Source organism: Arachis ipaensis, chromosome B3 (genome assembly GCF_059453495.1).
Source record: "Arachis ipaensis isolate K30076 ecotype BB chromosome B3, ASM5945349v1, whole genome shotgun sequence".
Taxonomy (NCBI): Eukaryota; Viridiplantae; Streptophyta; class Magnoliopsida; order Fabales; family Fabaceae; genus Arachis; species Arachis ipaensis.
The window spans coordinates 140,096,780-140,119,630 of NC_142438.1; the positions used below are offsets into that span (position 1 = coordinate 140,096,780).

Sequence of the window (22,851 nt, forward strand, 5' to 3'; positions counted from 1 at the left end):
GCTCCAACAATCATTGAGAAAGACAATTCATGGAGGACGGTTTCTTGTTTGAATAATAGTGATGCGGCGTTGGAAGGTGGAAGTGGTGGTGATTGTTGCATCAGATGAGGCAGATTATGTCGGAGTGAGTCAAAGGAGAGGTTGAAAGAGCTCATGAATGCTTACATACATGACCATGGAGGTTAATTACATCAGAAGACCTCACAAAGACTCACATAACTGTTATGGTATTTTTGAAGAAAATCAAATTAATGACTATGGACGACATAGACAAAGATAAAATATTTTGTTATAAATTATGATAAAGATATACAACAGGTGATTATAATTTCACCTAAATCATAATCTCTAATGAGATATAAAAAAAAATCAAGCATTCAAATTAACCTAAGTATTAAATACACCAAAATTAAAATACCTATCATATCGTACTAAACCAAATGATATATATTCTTAAACAAGTACAAATACTCTCCACAGTACAAAAAGAAAATACAAAAGTTGAAATATACAAAATTTAATTCTAAAGCTTGCTTAACTACATTGTGGAGTTATACATGTAAATCACCAAACTCTTAGTTTTTATATAAGCAACTAATGTGAAAGTTGCCACCACATATTTATGTGAACCTACAAGTTAAATATACAAGTTGAATTCACACAAACTTCTAATTTAAGGAAAAGTACGAGGAGCTAATGGAATATTTGTACAATGTGTACAATGGAGGTTTAGGGAATATTAGAGATATAACCATTAGTGTTACATTTTTCCATCAGCTGAAACTTTTGGGATGAGTAGTATCATGACATGGTATTAGAGTTCTAGATACGGAAGGTCTTTTGGGAAAATATTTATTATCCCTAGTACTCAGATGGTTATTCTAGATAGTATAGAAGATGTTCATTTTGTAACTCAATAGCCACTAATCAAGCCACTAATCATCATGCATGTATATGAACACGAGTTGCAGTTATAACAATTCTCTAGTTTGAATATACCTAAGTCATTAACTATATATATTGTAATATAACATCTTGCATTCATAGTCAAAGCCATCGTGCATATTCAAATTCTTTAACTATTTTATTAAACTTTGAACAACTTTGACAAATAATCCTTTTTTTTTTTTAATTTTTACCAATTGTATATAGCCATAGTTTGATCACCATAAACCTAAATTCGTTTCGATTTTCTCACAATATGGATTATGTTGTTTTCATAATGTAATTTTATAAGGAAAGAAAAGTTTATTGTCTAGGTTGAACATAGTTAAATTTTTATATTTTTACTATTTTATATTTATTTCATATGATTAGTTGTTTATATTCATTATTAAAAAAATTATATAGACTAATTCGATTTGACAAAAACTCTCATAGTTAAAATTTTCAACCGATAAAATTTTTTTCTTTTTATTTTTCTAGATTCAAATTGAATATATACGTTTTAATTTGTTTATATATTTATTATATCATATTTATATATTCTTCTTTGAAAGATAAAACATAAAGAAACTGCACTCTCTCTCTCTCTCTCTATATCTTCCCCTTTATTCTTCTCCTGTTCTCCAGAGTCCTGAGAGGCTGAGACAATAACTAGAACAAGTGAATCGTACTAGTCCACGTGCGTAGACCCCTAATGTGCTGTTCAAAAGAAACAGCAGACCCAACGGTTCAAGCTCCTTCTGTCACCGTACCACACCCAACATATTCTTCTCCTTCTTATTATTATTATTATTATTATTATTATTATTAGGTGCATATTATGAAGAATATTGAGAAAACAATTTTCAATTTGGCTGGTAATTTATTTATTTATTTATTTTTGGTGTACATTTATTTATTTTGGTATTAAGGGTGAATACCATGCTTTGTTTTGGACCAATACATGGAGTCCATTAAAACTCAATTCAGAAAAACACTACATTATGTTTGTTGGGTCGAGAAGTTGTTTGGTAAGATCTTGCTTTTTAGAGTTGTTCGTATGATTTATTTCCAATGTTTTACAATGTACAATTAATGGGTTGTCTGCTGTAACGCTGTTGAGTGTTTTTGGGTCAATTGTTGCTGAAAGTGAGAAGCAACAGCAGATTATTATCCTAATGGGCCTAATCACGGGCCTATAAAAAAGGAGGGAAGATGATCCAAAAGCAAAGGAGCGAAGAAAAAGTATAACCGAATAAAAGGCCAGGAAAAAAAAAGAAAAGAAAAGTATAATTGTTGACATAGTTGTCAGAACCGAACCGGTGATCGAACCGGTGAGGTCACTGGATCACTGAATTACTGGTTCAACCGGTGGGTTATTGGTCGAACCGGTTAACCCGGTATAATTAAGTAATTATGTAAAATTTAATTATTTTTTTTAATTATAAGTACTTTTATTTTTTTTATAAAAATAATAATTATTTTCAAATTTTAATACTTTATTAATTAATTTATATTTATTGTATTATTATATTATTATAAATAAAAACTTACATACAGTTAATTTTCATGTGAAGTTGATATTTAAAAACAGTTAGATGATTTGACAAGTTTAACTAAATATCATCTAACGATTTTCAATTATTAACTTCATATGAAGATAACTGCATGTGAGTCTTTACCTATTATTATATGCTACAATTATTTATTGAAAAGATAATATTAATAGATATCATATAATCATAAAAAGAAAAAATAAATTATGGTTAATAATTTTTTTATCTTTTTAATATATATATATATATTAATAAAATTTATAGTTAAATAAAATATAATTGATTTAAAAATGAGTGACTTTAAAATTAAAATTAATTGAATATAAGTAAAATAAAAAATTGCTATATGTATTCATTAAAAATAATATTAATATATTATATAATTATGAAAAGAAAAAATAAGTGAGTTTATAATTATTGTTAAATAAAAATATAATTAATTTAAGAATGAGTGAGTTTATAACTAAAATTAAAATAAAATAAATAAAAGTAAACTATTTGATGAAAGATATCTATATATATTATAATTTGCATATATATTAATGAAAATCAACACAGTTCAGCGGTAAAGAGAGGTTTTGATCTTTCAGTAGACAGGGGTTCGAACCCTATATTTTACATTTTGGATAATTTGCCTTTCAAACGGTTCGGTCAGACCGGTCCGATCCGGTTCTGCTAACTATGATTGTTGAGGACATGAATAAGTAATCTCTTTTACCAAAAACAAAAGAATAAGTGATCTCTTATAAGGAGGATAAAATATAATTTTTTGTCTTTAAAATTTATCAATAATTTTTTTTATTTTAATTCTTAAATTTTTTATTTGTATTAAATATATTAACTAAATTTTTTAAAAATTTAGGACCAATCAAATAATAATACATGATAACTATATCTAATTTGTTTGTATTGAAGATTGTTTCTATAAAATTTTCATTAAATTAGTCTTAAATTTTTTGAAAAATTAACTCTCATTGATATATTTGATACAATTTAAAATTTTTGGGATAAAATTAAAATAAAAATAAAATTTAGGAGTATTTTTAAATTTTTTTACAAATTTCAAAAACAAAAAATATACTATACTGCTTATAAAAATTTCATATAATCTTATCATAAGTGAGAATGCTATAACCAATTTGGTTGGTTGAGTTATTTCTAGTTACTTGACTGCTTAAATAAATATTGGGGTTCGAATTCTGCCTTATATATGTAACCATAAAAGTTTACAATTATTTATCTATAACAATATATAATGTCAATACAGAGAATTAATCCTACAATAAACTATTTCATAAAGCAAATTATAAGGACAAAATAGACATAAAATTTGTTTTGAAAAATCCAATAACTTCCCACTAAAATAAAAACAGTTTTGTTACTTCTATAACTATAATAACACATCTTCTATTGCCTCCACTCACTGCAATTTGGTTTTTACTTTTCTATATTTGTCTTGCTGTTCTGTTATTCTCCTTTCTTCAACACTCGCCTCCATCCTCTTTCATTGCCTTCATCATCCACTGCAGTTGCAAATTTCCTTCAGTTTGCAGCAGTTACTACTTTTACGCGCAACATTCACTTATATCTCTTATTCTCTTTAGTTTATTTATTATCTAATCTATATTTTCAGTCATTTCTCTGCTTTTTTAATTTATTCCCAATTTTTGACATATGAAAATAGTACTATATCACCTTTTGTTTTTATCAATTTAATGTAAAAAGAAATAATTTTTTTAGTCTTATCAATTTAATGTAGAAAGAAAACGGTTTCTTTTTATTTGATATATGTTTTTATGTTTTTTAATGTCTTTGACTATCATTGATTGAATAAAAATTTTATAAATATTTTGTTATTTTTTTAAATTTCTTTGCAATAATTTTTGTTATTTTCTAAAATATTGATTATGTAGAGTATTATATTCGAAATTTGAATACATAAATATTTACTTTGAAACTAAATTAAATTATTAATTTTATCTACCACAATATTATTTGTTTTGCATATTGGCTAAGTTATTTGATTGACATGTACATAGGACGCAAGAAAGTTCGTACCTATCAAGGATTCCTTAAAAACATTAATATGTTAATTTTCTAAACTATATAAGTATTGGATTTGATATTTAATTATATAGAGTAGTAAGTTTGACATTTATTAATTTCCTAAATTGTATTGCAAGAAAATTAATTAATTTAATATTATTCATTTGTCACATAATTAACATATAAAAGATAAAAAAACCTACACCTACTAATGGTAGAATGAAAAATTCTCACACATATTTTGTTAATTTTTTTTATTTGTAATCTATTTTACATTGGATAATATTATTTTTTATTGATTATTAGTTCGACAGATAAGACAATAAATATAGCAATATAAGAACTTTGTTAATTAATTTTTCAAATAATCTGGCGACTTAAGATAAGAATTTTGTTAATTGATTTTATTAATCTCTTTTTTATTTTTAATCTATTTTAAATTTGATAATATTATTTTTTATTAATTATTAGATTGACATATAAAATTTAAATGTGGTAAGATAAGAACTATGTTATGATTATTTTCTTCTCTTTATTTTTCTATCTCATGAGCCATGTAAGTTTTAATTTATTATTATTATTATTATTATTATTATTATTATTATTATTATTATTATTATTACTATTATTATTATTATTATTATATATTCTATTTTGTAACTATTTTATTTTATTAGGTTTTTTAAATTTATTTTATTGTATTGTTCTTTTACTTTAAAAATTTTAAGGCCTAACGATCTTTCGTTTAAACGATTCGAATTATATGATGAAAAAGTAGTTCAAGAGAATATAGGTTTGAATTTTAGTAATTTATTAAGTCTAATTATTATATAAAAAGTTAAAAATATTATGAACTTAAAAAATTATTTAATAATAAAATTGAGTTTGTTCAAAATCGTAGAGAGATAGAGAGAAAGAAAAAGTTAAAATTTTTTAACTAATTATAAAAATTCACCACCATCAAAACTATTAAATTTGAGTATATTATATGAGGATTAATAAGAAGCACACTAAAACCATAAATCTAAAAAATTTCTATCTCTCTTTACATAGTGTTTCACTTTAAGTAACTATTTTAAATGGATAGTATTCAAATGACAAGCAACATAATAAAAAGATTCGCATTATATTATAAAAATTAATTTCATCCTTATAATACAGTAGCATTATTTCAAAACATGTAAAATAAAATAATAAAATACACTTTAATTAATGTGCACAATAAAATAAATGTGAAACTTAGATAGTAGCAGTCAAACATGAATAGTAATGGTTGCCTTTTGTCCTAAGGTACTATATTAAATTACGACTTAATTTTTTAATTATTAATTAAAAAACATACAATTAGTATTATTTTTTATTATTTTAGTTAAAAATAATATATTTTGAGATTGTTTTTTGGGATTACTACATCAAATTTTGATAATTTGAAAAAAATAATTAAATGCTTACTTCTTTTAACAAAACTTCAACAACTCATAAAAGTTAACAGAATAGATGGTTATAAATCAAAGTGATAGACAAGATTAAAAGTTGCGATAATAATACTTGGTGATAATTAATTACGGTCGGGTTAAGAGAAGGTGGAAGGAGAAGAAAAAAAAAGAGAAATGAAAACAAGGTAATATAATAATAGCGATGAGACAATAACAAGCATGTGTATAGAGAATAATAGTAGGAGAAAGAATATTGTTTGATATAGTAAGGGGATATAATAAAAATATAAATTAATAATTTTAAAAAATAACAAAATTAAAGATAATTTAAAAGATTAAATATAAAATAAAAAAATTAAAATATTTTTTATCAATTAGAATTATGCACGAAGATAAATAGTGTTTTAAATATAAATTTTTATCTCAACTTCAAATTAGATACTATTAAAAATAAATAACTAAACTTAATAACGTTTATAAATAGTTAATTTGTAAAAAATATTTCTAAATTTTAATTTTGATTTTGTTACACATAATAACAACATAATAAATTTGTTTAATATCTTATTTAATTTAAATTTATAAATTTATACATTCTAAAAGTTAATTTGATAATTTAGGTAAAAATTTTAAATGCTTTATGTCTTACTTCTTTTAGCGAAACTTCAACAACTCATAAAAGTTAACAGAATAGATGATTATAAATCAAAGTGATAGACAAGATTAAAAGTTGCGATAATAATACTTGGTGATAATTAATTACGACCGGGTAACAAGAAGGTGGAAGGAGAAGGAAAAAATGAGAAAGGAGAACAAGAAAATATAATAATGGCGATGAGACAATGACAAGTATGTGTTTAGAGAATAATAGTAAGAGAAAGAATAGTGTTTAATATAGTAAGAGGATATAATAAAAATATAAATTAATAATTTTAAAAAATTAATGAAATTAAAGAAAATTTAAAAAATTAAATATAAAATTAAAAGAAAATAAAATATTTTTTAACAATTGAAATTATGTATGAAGATAAAGAGTATTTTGAATATAAATTTTTATCTCGACCTCAAATTAACTACAATTAAAAATAAATAATTAAACTTAATAACCTTTATAAATAGTTAATTTGTAAATAATATTTTTAAATTTTTATTTTGATTTTGTTACACATAATTTTTAACTAATAATCTTGAAGCGTTTATATAGTTATTTATATGGTCAATAAATCTGACAGTTTTTCAAAAATCGAGAAGTTATCGATAAGGAAATGTATGATGAATTATGAATAATTTTTATACTCTCCTATTTTGCTTATTAATTATTCTTATAGTTTGATATTTAAAAACAAAAAAAAAATAAGCATTCTCATTACTTATATTTTTCAGCATTTATAAAAAAATGAATGCTTTTTCATATTTAGATCCATATTTTGACATACCACTTAAAAAAGATGAAGACAAATATGAATATCCATGATATTTATATAAAAATTATCTTTTGTAAATAACTAATATGTATTTTGATTTATATATACTCTTTTTGAATCAAGATAATGTTATTATCATTATTTTTTAAATTATATATTTTTTTGATAATATATAAATCTCTTTATTGTGAGTTTTTATAATTTAATATTTTAAATTTTTTTATAATAATTTTAATTTTAATAAAATATTATATAAATAAGGTCACGTCAATATTAAAATAAAAAATACTTATCTAATAAATTTGAAGGGTAAATAATATATTAACAAAAAAATAAAATTAATTTCTTAAAAACAATAGAATCGTACCTGTTGAGCCGCTAGTTATATATAATGAAGATTGTAGTAACTATATTGGTGATTTTGATATTTTACTCGTATTTTTTTTTCTAATAAAAAGACTACAAATTTAAAAACTTGTAATTTTAAGTAATTTTACATCGTGTATTATTTCACATATAAACTATGAAGTACGGACACTTTGGTGAATTGTTATATCTATATATCGAACACATTTTATACACAATATTTTTTGGTATTCTTTCGACATGCATATTTGATGTGTCTAATTGTGTCTTAATAAAAAGTAAAAAAATTTTCTTCGAACACGCTTAGACACATTTAAATACCATCACGTGTCCAACCTTGATATATATATTTTTGAAATAAATTTAGAATAATATATTATTATTTGGACTTTGTTAGGTAGACAATGACTTTTGTGAATAATATGAACAATGGACTATAAAATTAGCCCAATAAAGTAAAAACACAATACACTCCCAAATTACCCACTAAATCTTAATATTAGGATAACTATCTGCACACATAGTAAATTGAACATCTCATATATCTATTATTCACATTGTTTAGTATTTTCATTATCTACCTATACTTTTTCTTATATTTATTAACATAAAAAATATTTTAAATATTTTATATAATTAAAATAAGATATTTAAAATAATTAAAAAGTTAATTTATATTTTAATATCAATAAAATATCAAAATATCATTACGATTTATTTAAAAAACACTTTATATTTTATATTGTATCTTATAAAATTTTAAATTTCATATGTGAATGTGTCCCATGTGCGTGTCAATGTACGTGCATCATTGGATATAAACAATGCTATAAATTATTAAAAAAGTTGATAGATATATTAATAAAAAAATTATATATTTAATGATAATTAAACGATGAGTTATGTTAAAGGTTAGTATGGTTGGTAACGAAAAAACAAGATGCAGATATGGTATTAGTACGGTGTTGGAAATTAAAGGATGAGGTTGAGAGGGCAAAACTCATATATGTTAATATTGATTGTTGTAAAGGGAATGAAATGAAATCTGTAACGCTGTTTGAGTTGCCGATTCTATCGCACACCTCAATGACCGTTTAATCGGTCATTCCATCGTGTGTTATGTAAAACCTATTTGTAAGCTCTCTCATTTCCTTCTCTCTCTTTCAAGTTTCAATCTCCCATTTCCATTCCCATTGCCTTTCCTCGCTCGCATTCTGCAACGTTACTTTCATTGCATCGTTTAGGTAATCTTCACTTTCTCTTCTTGTTTTCTTCTAGCTAGGACCGTTGATGATTTCTTGTGCGTAGATTAATTTCAATGCAGACCATTTTTGTTTATGAATTGTGTTATATAATTGATTGAGATTGTTACAAAGATGTAAAATGGTGTAGGATGGGTAGGGTAAAGCTGAAGATAAAGAAGCTGGAGAACATGAATGGGCGTCAAGCAACATATGCTAAAAGGAAGAATGGAATTATCAAAAAGGCTACAGAGTTATCTATTCTTTGTGATATTGATATTATACTTCTCATGTTCTCACCAACTGGAAAACCTTCTTTGTGTAGAGGCAGGCGAAGGTACCTTACCTACCTTCAATTCTCTTTCTACATCATCATCTATTATATCATACTTATTCACAGAAGCATCTAAAACCCTTCATGATTTGTCACAATTATGTAGTCTATAGATGTTTAAGCATTATACATGCAAAACAATATCATCTACTACCTTGGAAAGAGGCATATAATGATATGGACCAATGCTCATATAGGCAACCCTTCGTTAGACATTTCTTATTGTCTTAAAAGTATATTTTATTCAAAAATTATATTATCATTTGGCTAATTAATCATCATTCACTCCCTTTTGTTGCATGTAGTAACTTTGAGGAGGTTATTGCAAAGTTTTCTCAACTAACTCCACAAGAAAGAGCAAAAAGGTGCATAAGGCTTCCATTCATATTGAAAAAATTATTATACGAAGACTTGATTGTTGTTTATTTTATGTTAAATTATACTACACAATTTAACAAAATAGTTTCCTATGAATTGCAACAGGAAGTTGGAGAGTCTTGAGGTAGGTCAATTCTTATGACCCAATTTCCATTCTCCTCCCCCTTCCCCCTCTCTCTTCTTTTCAGAAGCATTGATTGTTGCATTACTAAGATTCTCATAGTGAATTGTGTCAATTTGAGAGTTCAGGCACTGAAAAAGACATTTAAGAAGTTAGATCATGATGTAAATATACAAGAATTTTTGGGTACAAGGTATGTTGTGCTTAGTGCTTAGATTTAACCTTTTAATCCATTAATTATAAGCTGAAACACTGAAATATTTGTTTATTTGTTATTGCAGTAGTCAAACTATTGAGGTACACAACCAAACTATGTCAATTACTATGTTCAATATATATTTATTTTTGTCATTGTTTTATCTGTCAGTACTAACTCACTTTTTGCAGGACCTAAGTAATCAAGCTAGGCTATTACAGACTCAAATTTCTGAAACACAGAAGAGATTAAGGTGCATCTAATTTCTATAGAAACAAACGTTTGTCCAACATATATGTGTTATTATAGCTACATCTAATTTAGTTTGTGTTGACTCTGCAGTCAGTGGAAGGAATTTGAAAAAATCAATAATGTGGAACAACTTGAACAGATGGAAAATTCATTGAGAGATTCAATCAATCAAATTCGAAACCGTAAGGTGTGCATCTAATGAAACAACTGAATTAATCATTTATCCTCTTAGTTTATCTTAGTCTAAAATCTTTGCTTAATGTTGCAGGAACATATTAAAAACCAACAGCTTGTGTCACTGCAATGCAATAACCAGGTAAATAATTGTTCATGTGGTAATTAATTAATATTTCCACGGTTAGACATAATACATATATATTGGTGTAACATTTTTCATTCATTTTTCATTCTTTCAGTTCAATGAAATGCATATTCCGTTTAGAATGGGTACTGAGCAGCATCTCCAACCTCTACCATGGATTGGTAATGGTGACAGCCCAAATCTAGTTTTACCTGATGACTCTAGCTTGCTTCTCCACAAGTGAGTTAGTTTTTCCAAAATAAAACATATTGAGTGCATCAATAATTATTCTTTGACAGCATAATGTGTTTAATTAACCAATTTTTCAAGGATATTAGGCATGTATTACTATATCATAAAGTCTGTTTTCTTAAGCATATGATCTCATAAAGAATGACACATAGCAGTGGATGCTGATGTCTTATTAACATAGTGAAGGTTATCCTTCTCAAGAATTCACCTAAACTTGCAGAGCTTAGATAAATTTAAGAGTTTAGTTTTGATGTGCTAACAGTATAACACGTTTTAAATGATTATCCAGTCAAATACATACATAATTGGATGTCTGCAAAACATGCCTACACTAACAATGCATCATAGAACTCAAAATATATTTAAACTCACAAGATTGAATTGCAGATATACTTTGGTTGTGTTGTTTTGTAAAAATACTTATGATATTGGTTTAATTATCAGAGATGTAGAGGGATCTGCAAGCTCATCATTTGGGAGTTATGCAAGTTACATTGGATCAAGTAGTAAAACAGATATTTCAAACTCAGGGCAAGAAAATGGTGTCCTAAGTGATTTGAGCAGCACTACTGCTCCATTGAGACTCCCATTGAATAATGGACATCAGTTTCCATACATGCCATCATACAATTTCAATTTGCTGAATGATTTCAAGTTCCAAGCAGCTCCAGAGATGAATCATCATCATAATCAGCCACAAGAAAACCATAATTTAAGTTTTCATCATCATGTCAACAATGGAAACTTTGAAGCCCCAAGGAATGCTTATGACTCCAATCACCACCACCACCATGGTTGGGCTTCCACTTCAGGGCCTTGTGCTGTTACTATGTTTGATGAGCATTTGTATGCCCAGGCAAGTTTACCTCAAGTCAACTTTGGTTCAACATAGCCAACACTATTCTTCTTTTCTTTTTTCTTCTAATTGCAGAACAAGCATCCATATCTTTTGTTACCTATATTGATACAACAGTTGTGATTATCCTTTTAATTTATACCTCTTTTTTGATGTCTTATACTTCCAACTTTGCCGTTTAGCTTCAAGTTCACTATCCTTATAAACTTCTACTTTTGTTTGAGTGCAGCAACCAAACTGATTCATCATGGATTTTGCCATCTGCCTTGTAATGAATTTGCTAAAGAATTATCAGTCACCCTTGATAACCTTAGCATCCTCAAAGATTTTTCCACAACAGATGTGTTTTTTATATGCAGACATATATAAGAAACAACAAACCAATTTTTAAAATGTGGCTTAGCTTCCTAACAGCAGGTAAGCCTAGCTTGATGTCATTTACTCACTTAGGCAATGTTTGATAATTAAGACAAGACAGGGCAGAACATTTTTTATATCTCTTGGTTTCTGTTTCTGTGTCTTGTTTCAACGATCAAACACAGCCTAATTGTGTTGAGTTAATGCTGAGGCAGAAGAATGTTACACTAGATCTTTTTAATAATTACCAATAGTAGGTTCTATTGGTGTTGTTGCTTCCACCTTGTCTCTTAGGTGTGAAGGTTACCTATGGCCTAAAGAATCACATTTCTTCTCCCTCATACAGTCAATACTTGTATATATAAGATCACATATAGCAAAAACTAGTAATTCAGTCTTCTGGATATGCATTTTTGCCCAAAACTCATCATGTATTTGCTTCTTGTAAATATGTCATTGTTCAGTTTGCTTAATAATTATCCTTACATATATAGAGGGTCACCTGCAATGGACCTAACTGAATTTGGAAACATAACACAACATACGAAAAATCTAATGTTTTGATTATGAACTCAAATATATTAGAGTTCAAATCACTCATGAGCTAATAGTGTGTTAAGTTTGAAAAGAAGGTTGTGAATGAATAAACTTTCTTGTACAAAAAAGTTCCCAACAGACTTTTCGTCCATTTGTTAGAAATTTGTGTCTTGATTTAAGAGTTTTAATCCCCACACAAGTATGAAATTGATAAGTTGTCAACAATACGTGTCGATTTGTTTTTTTTTTTTTTTTTTTTGTTATAATTGGATTTGACTTTTTTTTTTTTTTAGTATACAAGTTGGTAAAATGAAAGAAAAAACAAATAAATGCCATGAGAGAATTGATTTTCCATTGTTAGTAAGATTCGCTTAATAATTCAAAGATCAGTAACCCATAACTTTCTCACTTCACCAACTAATGCAGTTCAGAAGAGTCAAATTCTTCATTATTAATAAACCAAACATGAAAAAGGCATTTAAGTCAATACTTGCACAATAACATCTTTAATATATTCTACGCTTCAACGTACGTGTTCAATGTGGCTTGCTTTAAGTTAATTATAGAAATTCAGCCTATTTATTGACGTTTTGATTAAAGTTGTATGAACCCTGTCAAAATCCGTAAATCGAATATGTAAACTTTAATCAAATAATTTTTGTTAAACAAATTCACATGAAATCATTAGTCATGTGTGGTAAGCTGGTAGCACTGCACAACTTCAATATAAATTTATAAATTTATAAATGACTAAAATGAGGAAAGAAAGAAGCTACCCGTAAGTCAAGCTTGACCATATTTTTCTATCAATTTAGCTTGCATTATATATATAATTTAATTTTGATGCACCATCAATATAAAATAGTTTTATATATGTATTCAATTACATAATGCTACAATAGTAAAAATAATTACATTTTAGTGTGAATGTTCATCCAAAAAGATGGATGCAATTAGACAAATATGTATATATATATATAATGTTAACCTCTACTCCTTTAGAACGAAGAGCAAATATGAGTGAAGGTCAGCATTTTCTTAAGAAAAAGTAAATGTTAAACTTCATAGCATTTCCGATTTCTCATACATGTGTATAGAGACCAGGTTGTACAAGAATAGGGAATTCAAATTCAAGTTACAACTGAGTTTACCGAACCCAATAAAGGCAAGGGATAAAGAATAAGGATGATTTTTGTAGAATGAAATCAAGGAAAAAGATTGGCCGATTGGGGCTTTTCAATTTGTCGATGCGAATACTGGGGGAAAAAAGGCCCAACTTGGTCTAAGAAACCACGAGAAAAGGGACCGCCAAAGAAAAAGAGGCTTATGTTATGGGCGTTAACATGTGCATCCGATGTCTTAACATCTGCTTTTCTAGTTTTCTTCATGGATCCGCAACTAGATTTATAAAAATAGTGTTACTTAACAGTTAATTCTCCTAATGAAGTGCACAGTTAAGTAAAGTGCACATGGGGACAGGGGACATCTGCTCCCGGAACCCTAGTTCAAATTTCAATGGCTATCATTATTTTAATCGGTAAAATAAATTTCTAAAATTTGAGGGGTCAAGCAAACTACTAATAAATATTAATATTTTTGTGCTCTTCTTGCTATTGACTATTGAGTATCCTATGATGTGATGACCTATTTCTATATGAAAATTGCTCAAATTTATTTTACATGACATATGCATTAACTAAAACTATCACTTTTTTTTTATTTTTTACCAAAAATAAGAGACTCAAACCCGCAACCTCTTAATTGAGTATGAAAAGACTATGTCATTTGAGCTTATAATTCATTGGCAACTAAAACTATCACTCTTGCTAATTGAAAACCTATCGTAATAATAATGTAGGCCCCATTTTTGTGATGCTGTCTCAAACTGTATTTCCTTGGTCACATACAGATCCGAAACATGAGCACAAAGATTGTTTATATTTCAACTTCATGTGTGGCCCATGTTATTAGGCCCTTAGGAATCAAATCTTTACCCATCTTGAGAAGTCTTGATTTGCTTTACTCAGCCGAAGAGAACAATTATTACTACTTTCCTTTTTGTCTTCTAATTCTTTTTAAAAAAATATTATCCTTCTTTTCTTTTAAAAATAGGTAAATGGATATATGGGCAATAAGAAATAAAATACAAAGGAGTAGTTAATAACAGAAACTTTCCATTAGGAAAATTTACACTACAATATTCTCCCATAAAACTAGACATACTCCAAGAGCAAACAATGCTCACAACACGCCCAATAAAGCGGAAAAAGTAACCCCACTACTAATGGCGGGTGGTAACCATAATAGAATCCACCTCTTCCAATTTAGTAGTTGTTCACCCATAATAAAAATATTAAAAAGAAAGTTCCACCCCCTGCTAGCTTCTATTTAGTAGCAGGAAGGTTCACAAAAAGCTTTTCCGAAAAGTGAAGGGCCAATTTAACAAGAGGGTCCCCCCAACTTCTCCATAACACAAGATAAAAACTTAAAAATTGAAGGACCATTTTAAAATAAGCCCTTCTCAAAACCCTAGAAAGCCAAATTTTAAAAAGACCAGAGGCTTGACCCCATGACTATTACTAGTAGCATACTATCTAATACCCTAGTATACTATTTTAGGTCACATACTACGTATGTATATATGTAAAAATTTGAGTTGGACTTTTGACCATAAGGACCCTAGTGGAATTGAGCACCAGTGTAGGTTTGGCCAAAGGTCCAACCAGCTGGGGCAACATTGTTAGAGACCACTGTACGGCCATCACTTGTAGTGACCTTGAATGAGAGGCTTTGGCCATTGAGGTAGTTGTTGCTCTGCCAGTTTTGTCCCCAGTTTCTTGACATTGGCATCCAACCGGTTTTTGAACCCTTGATGGACACAGAATGAACATCACCAGCACCACCAACGTTTGTGATTAGTACTAGGTTGAAGTAGGAATGACCATTAATAGTGAACCTTATTCCTCCTCTTCTCCTGCATGCCACCCTATGAAACCATAAAAGGACACACCTTCAGCACTCTTTGAAAAACCATTCACCAAAATTAACAAACCCTAAACCATAAATAAGCCCAATTTGGGAATTTGATAAAGATAGTAACTTTATACCTCCTGTAAGCGACAGGGACTATTCCAGCTTTGTATTGAGCAATGCGGAGGAACACAGGCTGAGCTAGATCAAAGTGGTGAAGAGGAGGGTTGCACCACCCACCTGCATTGTTTGGCAATGCATTGTTTGGAGGGCAGAAATTAGTGGCAGTGACCACAATGGAGCCAGGGAGGCACCATTTCTGGTCATTCACACACTTAATCTCATAGCAAGAGCCACAGCTCAAGCCATTGTTGAAAAGTGCAGTGCTCAAAGCAGCAGTGGTTGTTCCGTACCCCTGGCTATAGAGGTTTCCATATCCACAAGCCCCACCTGAAACAAACACAACAAATGTTCATGACCCATTAAAAGTTACTCAAATGGGGTTGCAAAAAATTGAAGCTTTTAGAAAAATACAAAACAAAAATGAGTGCATGCATACCCATTGTCCCTGATGCATCACCCCCGCCATAGAAGGTAGCATGAGCATTGGTCCATCCTGCTCCACCATTGGCGTAAGCTGAGGAGAACATAGTAAGAAAACTAACCAAGAGAAACCCAATGAGAGCCATTTTCCTTTCCTTATACTAAAGGGAATTAATTTTGATATTATGGGGACAACAAAAGAGGGGGCTAGCTGCTGCAGCAACACGGGAGAGATAAATGTGATTGTGAAGCAGAGGAGTGAGGAAAAATGGTTGGCAGTGGTACCTAATTTATAGAGGTTTGAGGGGTTTGGACTTTGGAGGGTAGCATAGGGCCACAATCAAAACTTTAACTAACTCTTTTGAACTGTTTGAACCGAAGAATACCGCTAGGGACATAAAGTGGATTGTATTATTTAAGAATTGACATGTATTATATTATATATATATATATATATATATATTAAATAACATAAACAAAGTAGTGCAAGAAAGGCAGTAGATTTACCAAGAAGTAATAGTTCAAATGACATAGTCTCCACATACTCAATTAAGAGGTTGCGGGTTCGAGTCTCCATATCTTCGATAAAAAAAAAAGCAGTAGATTTTTATCACTTAATATTTTTTAACATAAATCTAAAAAAAATTCGAATATAATAAAGTGTTAAAAATTAAATACATAACAAATAACATCTTTATATTTTATATTTTTAATAGACTTATCAAGTATATAGCATTATTGTTTGTGTAGTGTAAGTGTATATTTAAGGGGAATTTTTTGGATGAAAAATAAAAATGGTAGTTAATTTTTAAAAAAAAAATGTATATTATGCATAATGTTTTTATTTTTTAAAATTTTAATTAACTTGTGTCTTAGAAATATATGTTAAAATTATAAAGTTAGAGGTTTTTTTAATTAAAAAGTAATGTATTTAAGTATGTATGAAAGAGTGCAAGTGGGAAAGAGGTCAATTTTTGATGGTGCAAAAGAGTGTTGTGTGGCTACGGGCTACTGGGAAGAAAAAACCGTGAGGTTGAATAGCCATGTGAGCGGGAAATCTGCAAAATCCAAGTGGGCCATAGCAGTAATAGCACTGATAGCTTCCAAGCTTCCACAGGCACATGCACCCAATTCATCATTTGACACAAATACCCCTCTGCTTCTAGGTTTTACAATTTACACTACTATGCCCATGGGTCCCAAACTCTTTTTCTCGAATTTGGATCCCTAAAATTTGAATTTCACTTTAGAGAGTAAAGTGTGATCTCTCACTATTAATTTTATAAGTTGGACCAAGAATAAATATGAAAGAGAAACTATTCAAGGATAGAAGATCATACTTTATTCTTTAAAGTAAAATTTAAATTTTAGAGGATCAAAATCCCTCTTTCTCCTTTCCACATTACCATTTATGTTTTTTTTTTTTTTCTTTTCTAGTATAGCTTTATTTTTATTATATTGTCCCAAAATATTGTGGAAATATTTTTCCTTTGAATTAAATCAAACGTGTGAAATTAAGAAAAATAAAAGTTTAAGTGCATAACATGTAATATTTTATCATTCTTTTGTGCTATTTGAACCATAAAATGTTAGGAGAACCTGTGTATTCCTTATTTTTTTAACAAATTTTTTACACATTTAAATATTATTGTCATTCAAATTTAATCAAGTAGATTTAACACCAATAAAAACTACTCTCATTAAAAGAGCGTGATTATACGCACGGTATGTTATTGTTGTCGTCATCATCGTCTTCTTCTTCGCATTCCTCCTTCTCCTCCTCCTTCGCGTTCTTCCTTCTCTATTTTCTCCTCCTCCTCCTTCTTTTTGTTCATTCTTCTTTGCGTTCTTTATTCTTCCTCACATTATGTGTTTTGAATTGTGCAAAACAACGAGACCAAATGCACCTTGATTCACTCAGAAATGAACCGACATTACATCTAAAATAAATCTAAATTACTTAATGATGATGATACACAAACAAACTTGTTTCAAAAGAAGCACAGACCAAGTGTACCTTATTTAAATCCAAAATGAACCTAAATTACTTAATGATTGCGTTCGAAAACAAGCACACAAACAAAATTGAATGATTAGAAACAGAAATGAACTGAAATTACATCCAGAATGAACCGAAAATTAAATTTCGAATGAACCGAAATTACTTAATGATGACGATACACAAACAAACTCGTTTCAAAATAAGCACAGACCAATTGCACCTTATTTGAATCCAGAATTAACCGAAATTACTTAATGCATTCGAAAACAAGCATACAAACAAACTTGAATCATTAACAAAAAACTCATCCAAATCCATCAAGTGATTTTGCAGCATTATGCGTTTCTTCTTTTTTATTTTATTTTTTCATGTTTTTCACTTGATGTTGTTGATAAGAATTGATCAAATTTTTTATTCCTTAAATAATTTCGATTCATTCATTAGTTTAATTGAGGTTTATTTGGATCTATAAATGAGTTCGACGTGTTTTTATTGATAATTGAGTCTTTTTGACTACTTGTTCAAATTTGAACAAATTTCGGTTCATTTGTGTGTTAATTGAGATTCACTTAATGCTACTGATAAGTATTAACTAAATTTTTTATTCCTTAAGTAATTTTGGTTCATTTCTTAGTTTAGTTATGGTTTGTAACATTCCAAACCACTCGCTAGCACGATATTGTCTGCTTTGGCACATAAGGCCTCATGGTTTTGCCTTTGACGATAGGGATGATAGCCGAAACCCCACACATTCACTCATCAAAACGCGTCATGCTAGGGAAAGGTATCCACACCCTTATAAGGCATGCTTCATTCCCCTTCCCAACCGATGTGGGACCTTACAATCCACCCCCTAAGGGAGCCCAGCGCCCTCGCTGGCACATCGATCCGGGCTCCGTCTCTGATACCATCTGTAACAGCCCAGACCACCCGTTAGCACGATATTGTCCGTTTTTGCACACAAGGCCTCACGGTTTTTCCTTTGACGATAGGGATGATAGCCAAAGCCCTCACACTCACTCGTCAAAACGCATCATGTTAGAGAAAGGTATCTACACCCTTATAAGGCATGCTTCGTTTCCCTCCCCAACCGATGTTGGACCTTACAATCCACCCCATAAGGGAGCCCAGCGCCCTCGCTGGCACATCGATCCGGGCTCCGACTCTGATACCATCTGTAACAGCCCAGACCACCCGCTAGCACGATATTGTCCGCTTTGACACACAAGGCCTCACGATTTTGCCTTTGACGATAGCGATGATAGCCAAAACCCCCCACACCCACTCGTCAAAACGCGTCATGCTAGGGAGAGGTATCCACACCCTTATAAGGCATGTTTCGTTCCCCTCCCCAACCGATATGGGACCTTACAATCCACCCCCTAAGGGAGCCCAGTGCCCTCGCTGGCATATCGATCCGGACTCCGACTCTGATACCATCTGTAACAGCCCAGACCACCCGCTAGCACGATATTGGCCGCTTTTGCACACAATGCCTCACGGTTTTTTCTTTGACGATAGGGATGATAGCCAAAGCCCCCCACACTCACTCGTCAAAACGCGTCATGTTAGGGAGAGGTATCCACACCCTTATAAGGCATGCTTCGTTCCCCTCCCCAACCGATGTGGGACCTTACAATCTACACCATAAGGGAGCACAGCGCCCTCGCTGACACATCGATCCGGGCTCCGACTCTGATACCATCTGTAACAGCCCAGACCACTCGCTAGCACGATATTGTCTGCTTTGGCACACAAGGCCTCTCGATTTTGCCTTTGACGATAGCGATGATAGCCAAAGCTCCCACACTCACTCGTCAAAACGCGTCATGCTAGGGAGAGATATCCACACCCTTATAAGGCATGCTTTGTTCCCCTCCCCAACCGATATGGGACCTTACATGGTTCATTTGGATCCAGAAATAAATTTGATGTGTTTTTGTTGACGATTGAATTTTTTTTTGACTACTTGTTCAAATTTGAACTAATTTCGGTTCACTTGTGTATTAATTGATGTTCACCTGATGCTACTGATAAGTATTGAGCAAATTTTTTATTCTTTAAATAATTTCGGTTTGTTTCTTAATTTAAGTGAGGTTCATTTGGGTTCAAAAATGAATTCGATGAGTTTTTGCTAATGATTGAATCTTTTTTTAATAAAGAAGAATGAAATTATTCATTATCACTTTATTCAATTGTATTAGATTTTATTCCATTCTATTCAATTTATCTTGAAAGTCATCCCAACTATTGGGACAAATTGTTTATTGACAACACATCCAGATTACAAATGAACTGAAAATTGTGCATTCTATAAATTCAAAAACTCATGCATTCTATTCAAATTCAAATTTTCGGTTCATTTTAAATATAATTGCGGTTCATTTCTGAGTGAATTAAGGTGCATTTAGTCTTGTTGTTCTGTACCATTCAAAATACATAATACTGCAAAATTACCAAAAAAAAAAGAGAAAAATATGACAATAACAACAGCAACAAAAGAATGAAAAGAAAACACGCAAAAAAGAATGAATACGAAGAATGAAAAAGAGAAGGAGAAGAAAAAGAAAAAAAAAAAGAAGAACTTATGCGCACAAATTTAGAAAAAGAAGAAAAAAAAAAGAACCGTATATGTAAATGATTTGATTAGACTTAGTTGCTAATATAACTTTGAATGTGAAACATTATTATTTTCTTAATATATTAGCTTTTTTAAAAAAACAAAATTGAAGAGACAAAAGCTGAAGCTCTAGCCGCCTAGGACAACGACCAAAGGGGTTGGTAAATTTAATACACAAATTCCTTTCTATAGCCCAATTTAAGAGCCATAAATATTCATTGTCTAGTTCCTGCTTAAATTTTCTAAAATTTTATTTTCTTTGCTCAACTAAACAAAGCAAGTGAAACACAATCCAGAATCTGTTTTGTCCGAAACAAAAATTAAACCCTTTTTTGCCCGATCAAACTCTATTCACTGGGTTTGTTATTTTTCTTTTTTAAATATTTGGTAATCAAATTAAATAGAAATAGTTAAAAATTTTTATTTAATATTTATTAATTATTGAATACTAAATAAAAAGATTTTTGACCCTTTTCTACTTTTTTTAGTATTATTTATTATTATTATTATTATAGGCCCTAGCCCCTAGGTGTGGGACTTCTTGCCTGTGTTGACATGCAGGGTCGCTCTGAATCTGAAATCTGAACAACGATGTCTTGTAGCTGTTTGCTGTTCATCACTCTTATACCGAACAACCTACTATGCACCACAGATATTATTAATGCAACGACCCACATGCTCTCACCTTTTCACTCACTCACTTCAACTAACTTTTTTTCGATTCTACTTTTTTTTTTTTTATTAAGTATAAAGTTTGATAAAAATTTTAAAAATATTTTTAAGTTTTATTTTATTTCAATTTTGTCCCAAAAGTTTTCTATTTGCATTAACTATACCTTTGACGACTAATTTTTCAAAAAATTTAAGACCAATTCAACAATAATTTCATAAGAACAACTCTCAACACAAGCAAATCAAGCATAATTTTCAAGCATTATTGTTATATTAGTCTTAAATTTTTTGAAAATTTAGCTGTCGAGGGTATATTTGATGCAAATCGAAAATTTTTGGGACAAAATTGAAACAAAATAAAACTTAGGGGTATTTTTGAAACTTTTACCAAATTTCAAGGACAAAAAATATACTTTACTCTAAAATATATAATCATTTTTTGTCTTTAAAAGATAAAAAATAGGCAAATTACTCATTTAAATTGTTTAAAACCATAATTATTAGAATACAATTTTTGAATATTACACACGCAAATGCAATATTTATATTACTATAAAAATCGCGAGAGAATATAGTGGCTTCAGAAATGCACGTAAACCGTTATTGGGTGTATAGCGATTTATATTGAAATGCGTGTGAAGAGAAAGGTGTAACGGTTTTTGAAGGAATGCAACAATAAAGAAACTCCGATACCCCTATAGCGATTACTTCACAAATGACTTATTGCACAAACCACGGGTAGGTGTAGCAATTTACATATGCCTATAAATTCACAGAAAGTAGTGAATTCTTTATTTCTGTTAGAATATAATTAGGATCAATTAGGATCAATAATTGATCCTAATTATATTCTAACAATTTCAATTGAAACCAAAAGTTTAGAGAGAGAAGTTTGTTTAGAGAAAGAATGAGAGAAGGAGTTGTGGATTGAGAGAAGGAAAAGACTTGGAGAGAATTTGGCCACTTGAGATTTCTAGAGGTACCATTTTTAAGAGGAACCATGGCGGCGAAAGCAGTTTGTACCGACTCAATAGCGTTGCTCACGTTACCGGCGGTATCAATGAAGAGGTAAGTTTGTTTTCTTTTAAGTATTAAAGTTTATAACATAAAATGTAGTATTTAGGGTGCAGGAATTAGAATAGAATTTAAGGTTTGTAGTTTAGTATTTGAAATTTAAGATTTAAAATTTAAAATTAAGGATTTCAAATTTTAAACGTATAAGATTTGTTTTTAGTATTTGAGATTTAGGAATCAAATTTCAAATATAGAGTTTAAGGTTTGTAGGTTAAAATTTTAAATATAGTATTTGAAATTTAAGACTTAATTTTAGATATAGAATTAAGGTTTATAGTTTATTATTTGAAATTTAAAATTCAAATCTTAAACTTTCAATTTTAAATTTTACACTCAACACAGCTTCCTTCTTAATTTGGAAAGATTGCCAAATCTAAAATTCTATAGCAAAAT

The 22,851-nt window shown here is 29.5% G+C and overlaps 2 protein-coding genes across 4 annotated transcripts; one reads left to right on the forward strand and one right to left on the reverse strand.

The window, feature by feature from the left end:
• The first annotated feature begins 8,689 nt into the window (after positions 1 to 8,689).
• On the forward strand, positions 8,690 to 12,513 carry LOC107631864 (agamous-like MADS-box protein AGL30). Of its 3 annotated transcripts, XM_016335435.3 has the most exons (12): positions 8,691 to 8,996; positions 9,145 to 9,330; positions 9,633 to 9,692; positions 9,811 to 9,829; positions 9,955 to 10,019; positions 10,108 to 10,123; positions 10,214 to 10,275; positions 10,365 to 10,461; positions 10,543 to 10,590; positions 10,691 to 10,815; positions 11,272 to 11,683; positions 11,913 to 12,513. In XM_016335435.3, the coding sequence occupies exons 2-12, from the start codon at positions 9,146 to 9,148 to the stop codon at positions 11,922 to 11,924; spliced, it is 1,101 nt and encodes a 366-aa protein (XP_016190921.1). In that variant the 5' UTR covers positions 8,691 to 8,996; position 9,145; the 3' UTR covers positions 11,925 to 12,513. The 3 variants fall into 3 exon arrangements, with proteins under 3 accessions (XP_016190920.1, XP_016190921.1, XP_016190919.1); XM_016335434.3 differs by lacking the exon at positions 11,913 to 12,513 and having other exon boundaries at positions 8,690 to 8,886; positions 11,272 to 11,834; XM_016335433.3 differs by lacking the exon at positions 11,913 to 12,513 and having other exon boundaries at positions 11,272 to 11,834.
• Positions 12,514 to 14,731: 2,218 nt separating this feature from the next.
• LOC107631863 (expansin-A1) lies at positions 14,732 to 16,357 on the reverse strand. Its single transcript, XM_016335432.3, has 3 exons — positions 16,107 to 16,357; positions 15,685 to 15,997; positions 14,732 to 15,563 (listed from the first exon to the last, which is right to left on the reverse strand). Exons 1-3 carry the CDS (start codon positions 16,234 to 16,236, stop codon positions 15,257 to 15,259), a joined length of 750 nt encoding a protein of 249 aa, XP_016190918.1. The 5' UTR covers positions 16,237 to 16,357; the 3' UTR covers positions 14,732 to 15,256.
• Positions 16,358 to 22,851: the final 6,494 nt, after the last annotated feature.

What these genes read in the sequence shown, in the direction of transcription:
- LOC107631864 (XM_016335434.3), top strand. Translation starts at nt 9,146, where the DNA reads ATGGGTAGGGTAAAGCTGAAGATAAAGAAGCTGGAGAACATGAATGGG. An exon ending in CACTGCAATGCAATAACCAG is followed by an intron (nt 10,591 to 10,690) that starts GTAAATAATTGT and finishes TCATTCTTTCAG; the next exon opens with TTCAATGAAATGCATATTCC. An exon ending in TCTAGCTTGCTTCTCCACAA is followed by an intron (nt 10,816 to 11,271) that starts GTGAGTTAGTTT and finishes TTTAATTATCAG; the next exon opens with AGATGTAGAGGGATCTGCAA.
- LOC107631863 (XM_016335432.3), bottom strand. Translation starts at nt 16,236, where the DNA reads ATGGCTCTCATTGGGTTTCTCTTGGTTAGTTTTCTTACTATGTTCTCC. An exon ending in TGATGCATCAGGGACAATGG is followed by an intron (nt 15,998 to 16,106) that starts GTATGCATGCAC and finishes TGTTTGTTTCAG; the next exon opens with GTGGGGCTTGTGGATATGGA. An exon ending in GTCCCTGTCGCTTACAGGAG is followed by an intron (nt 15,564 to 15,684) that starts GTATAAAGTTAC and finishes ATGGTTTCATAG; the next exon opens with GGTGGCATGCAGGAGAAGAG.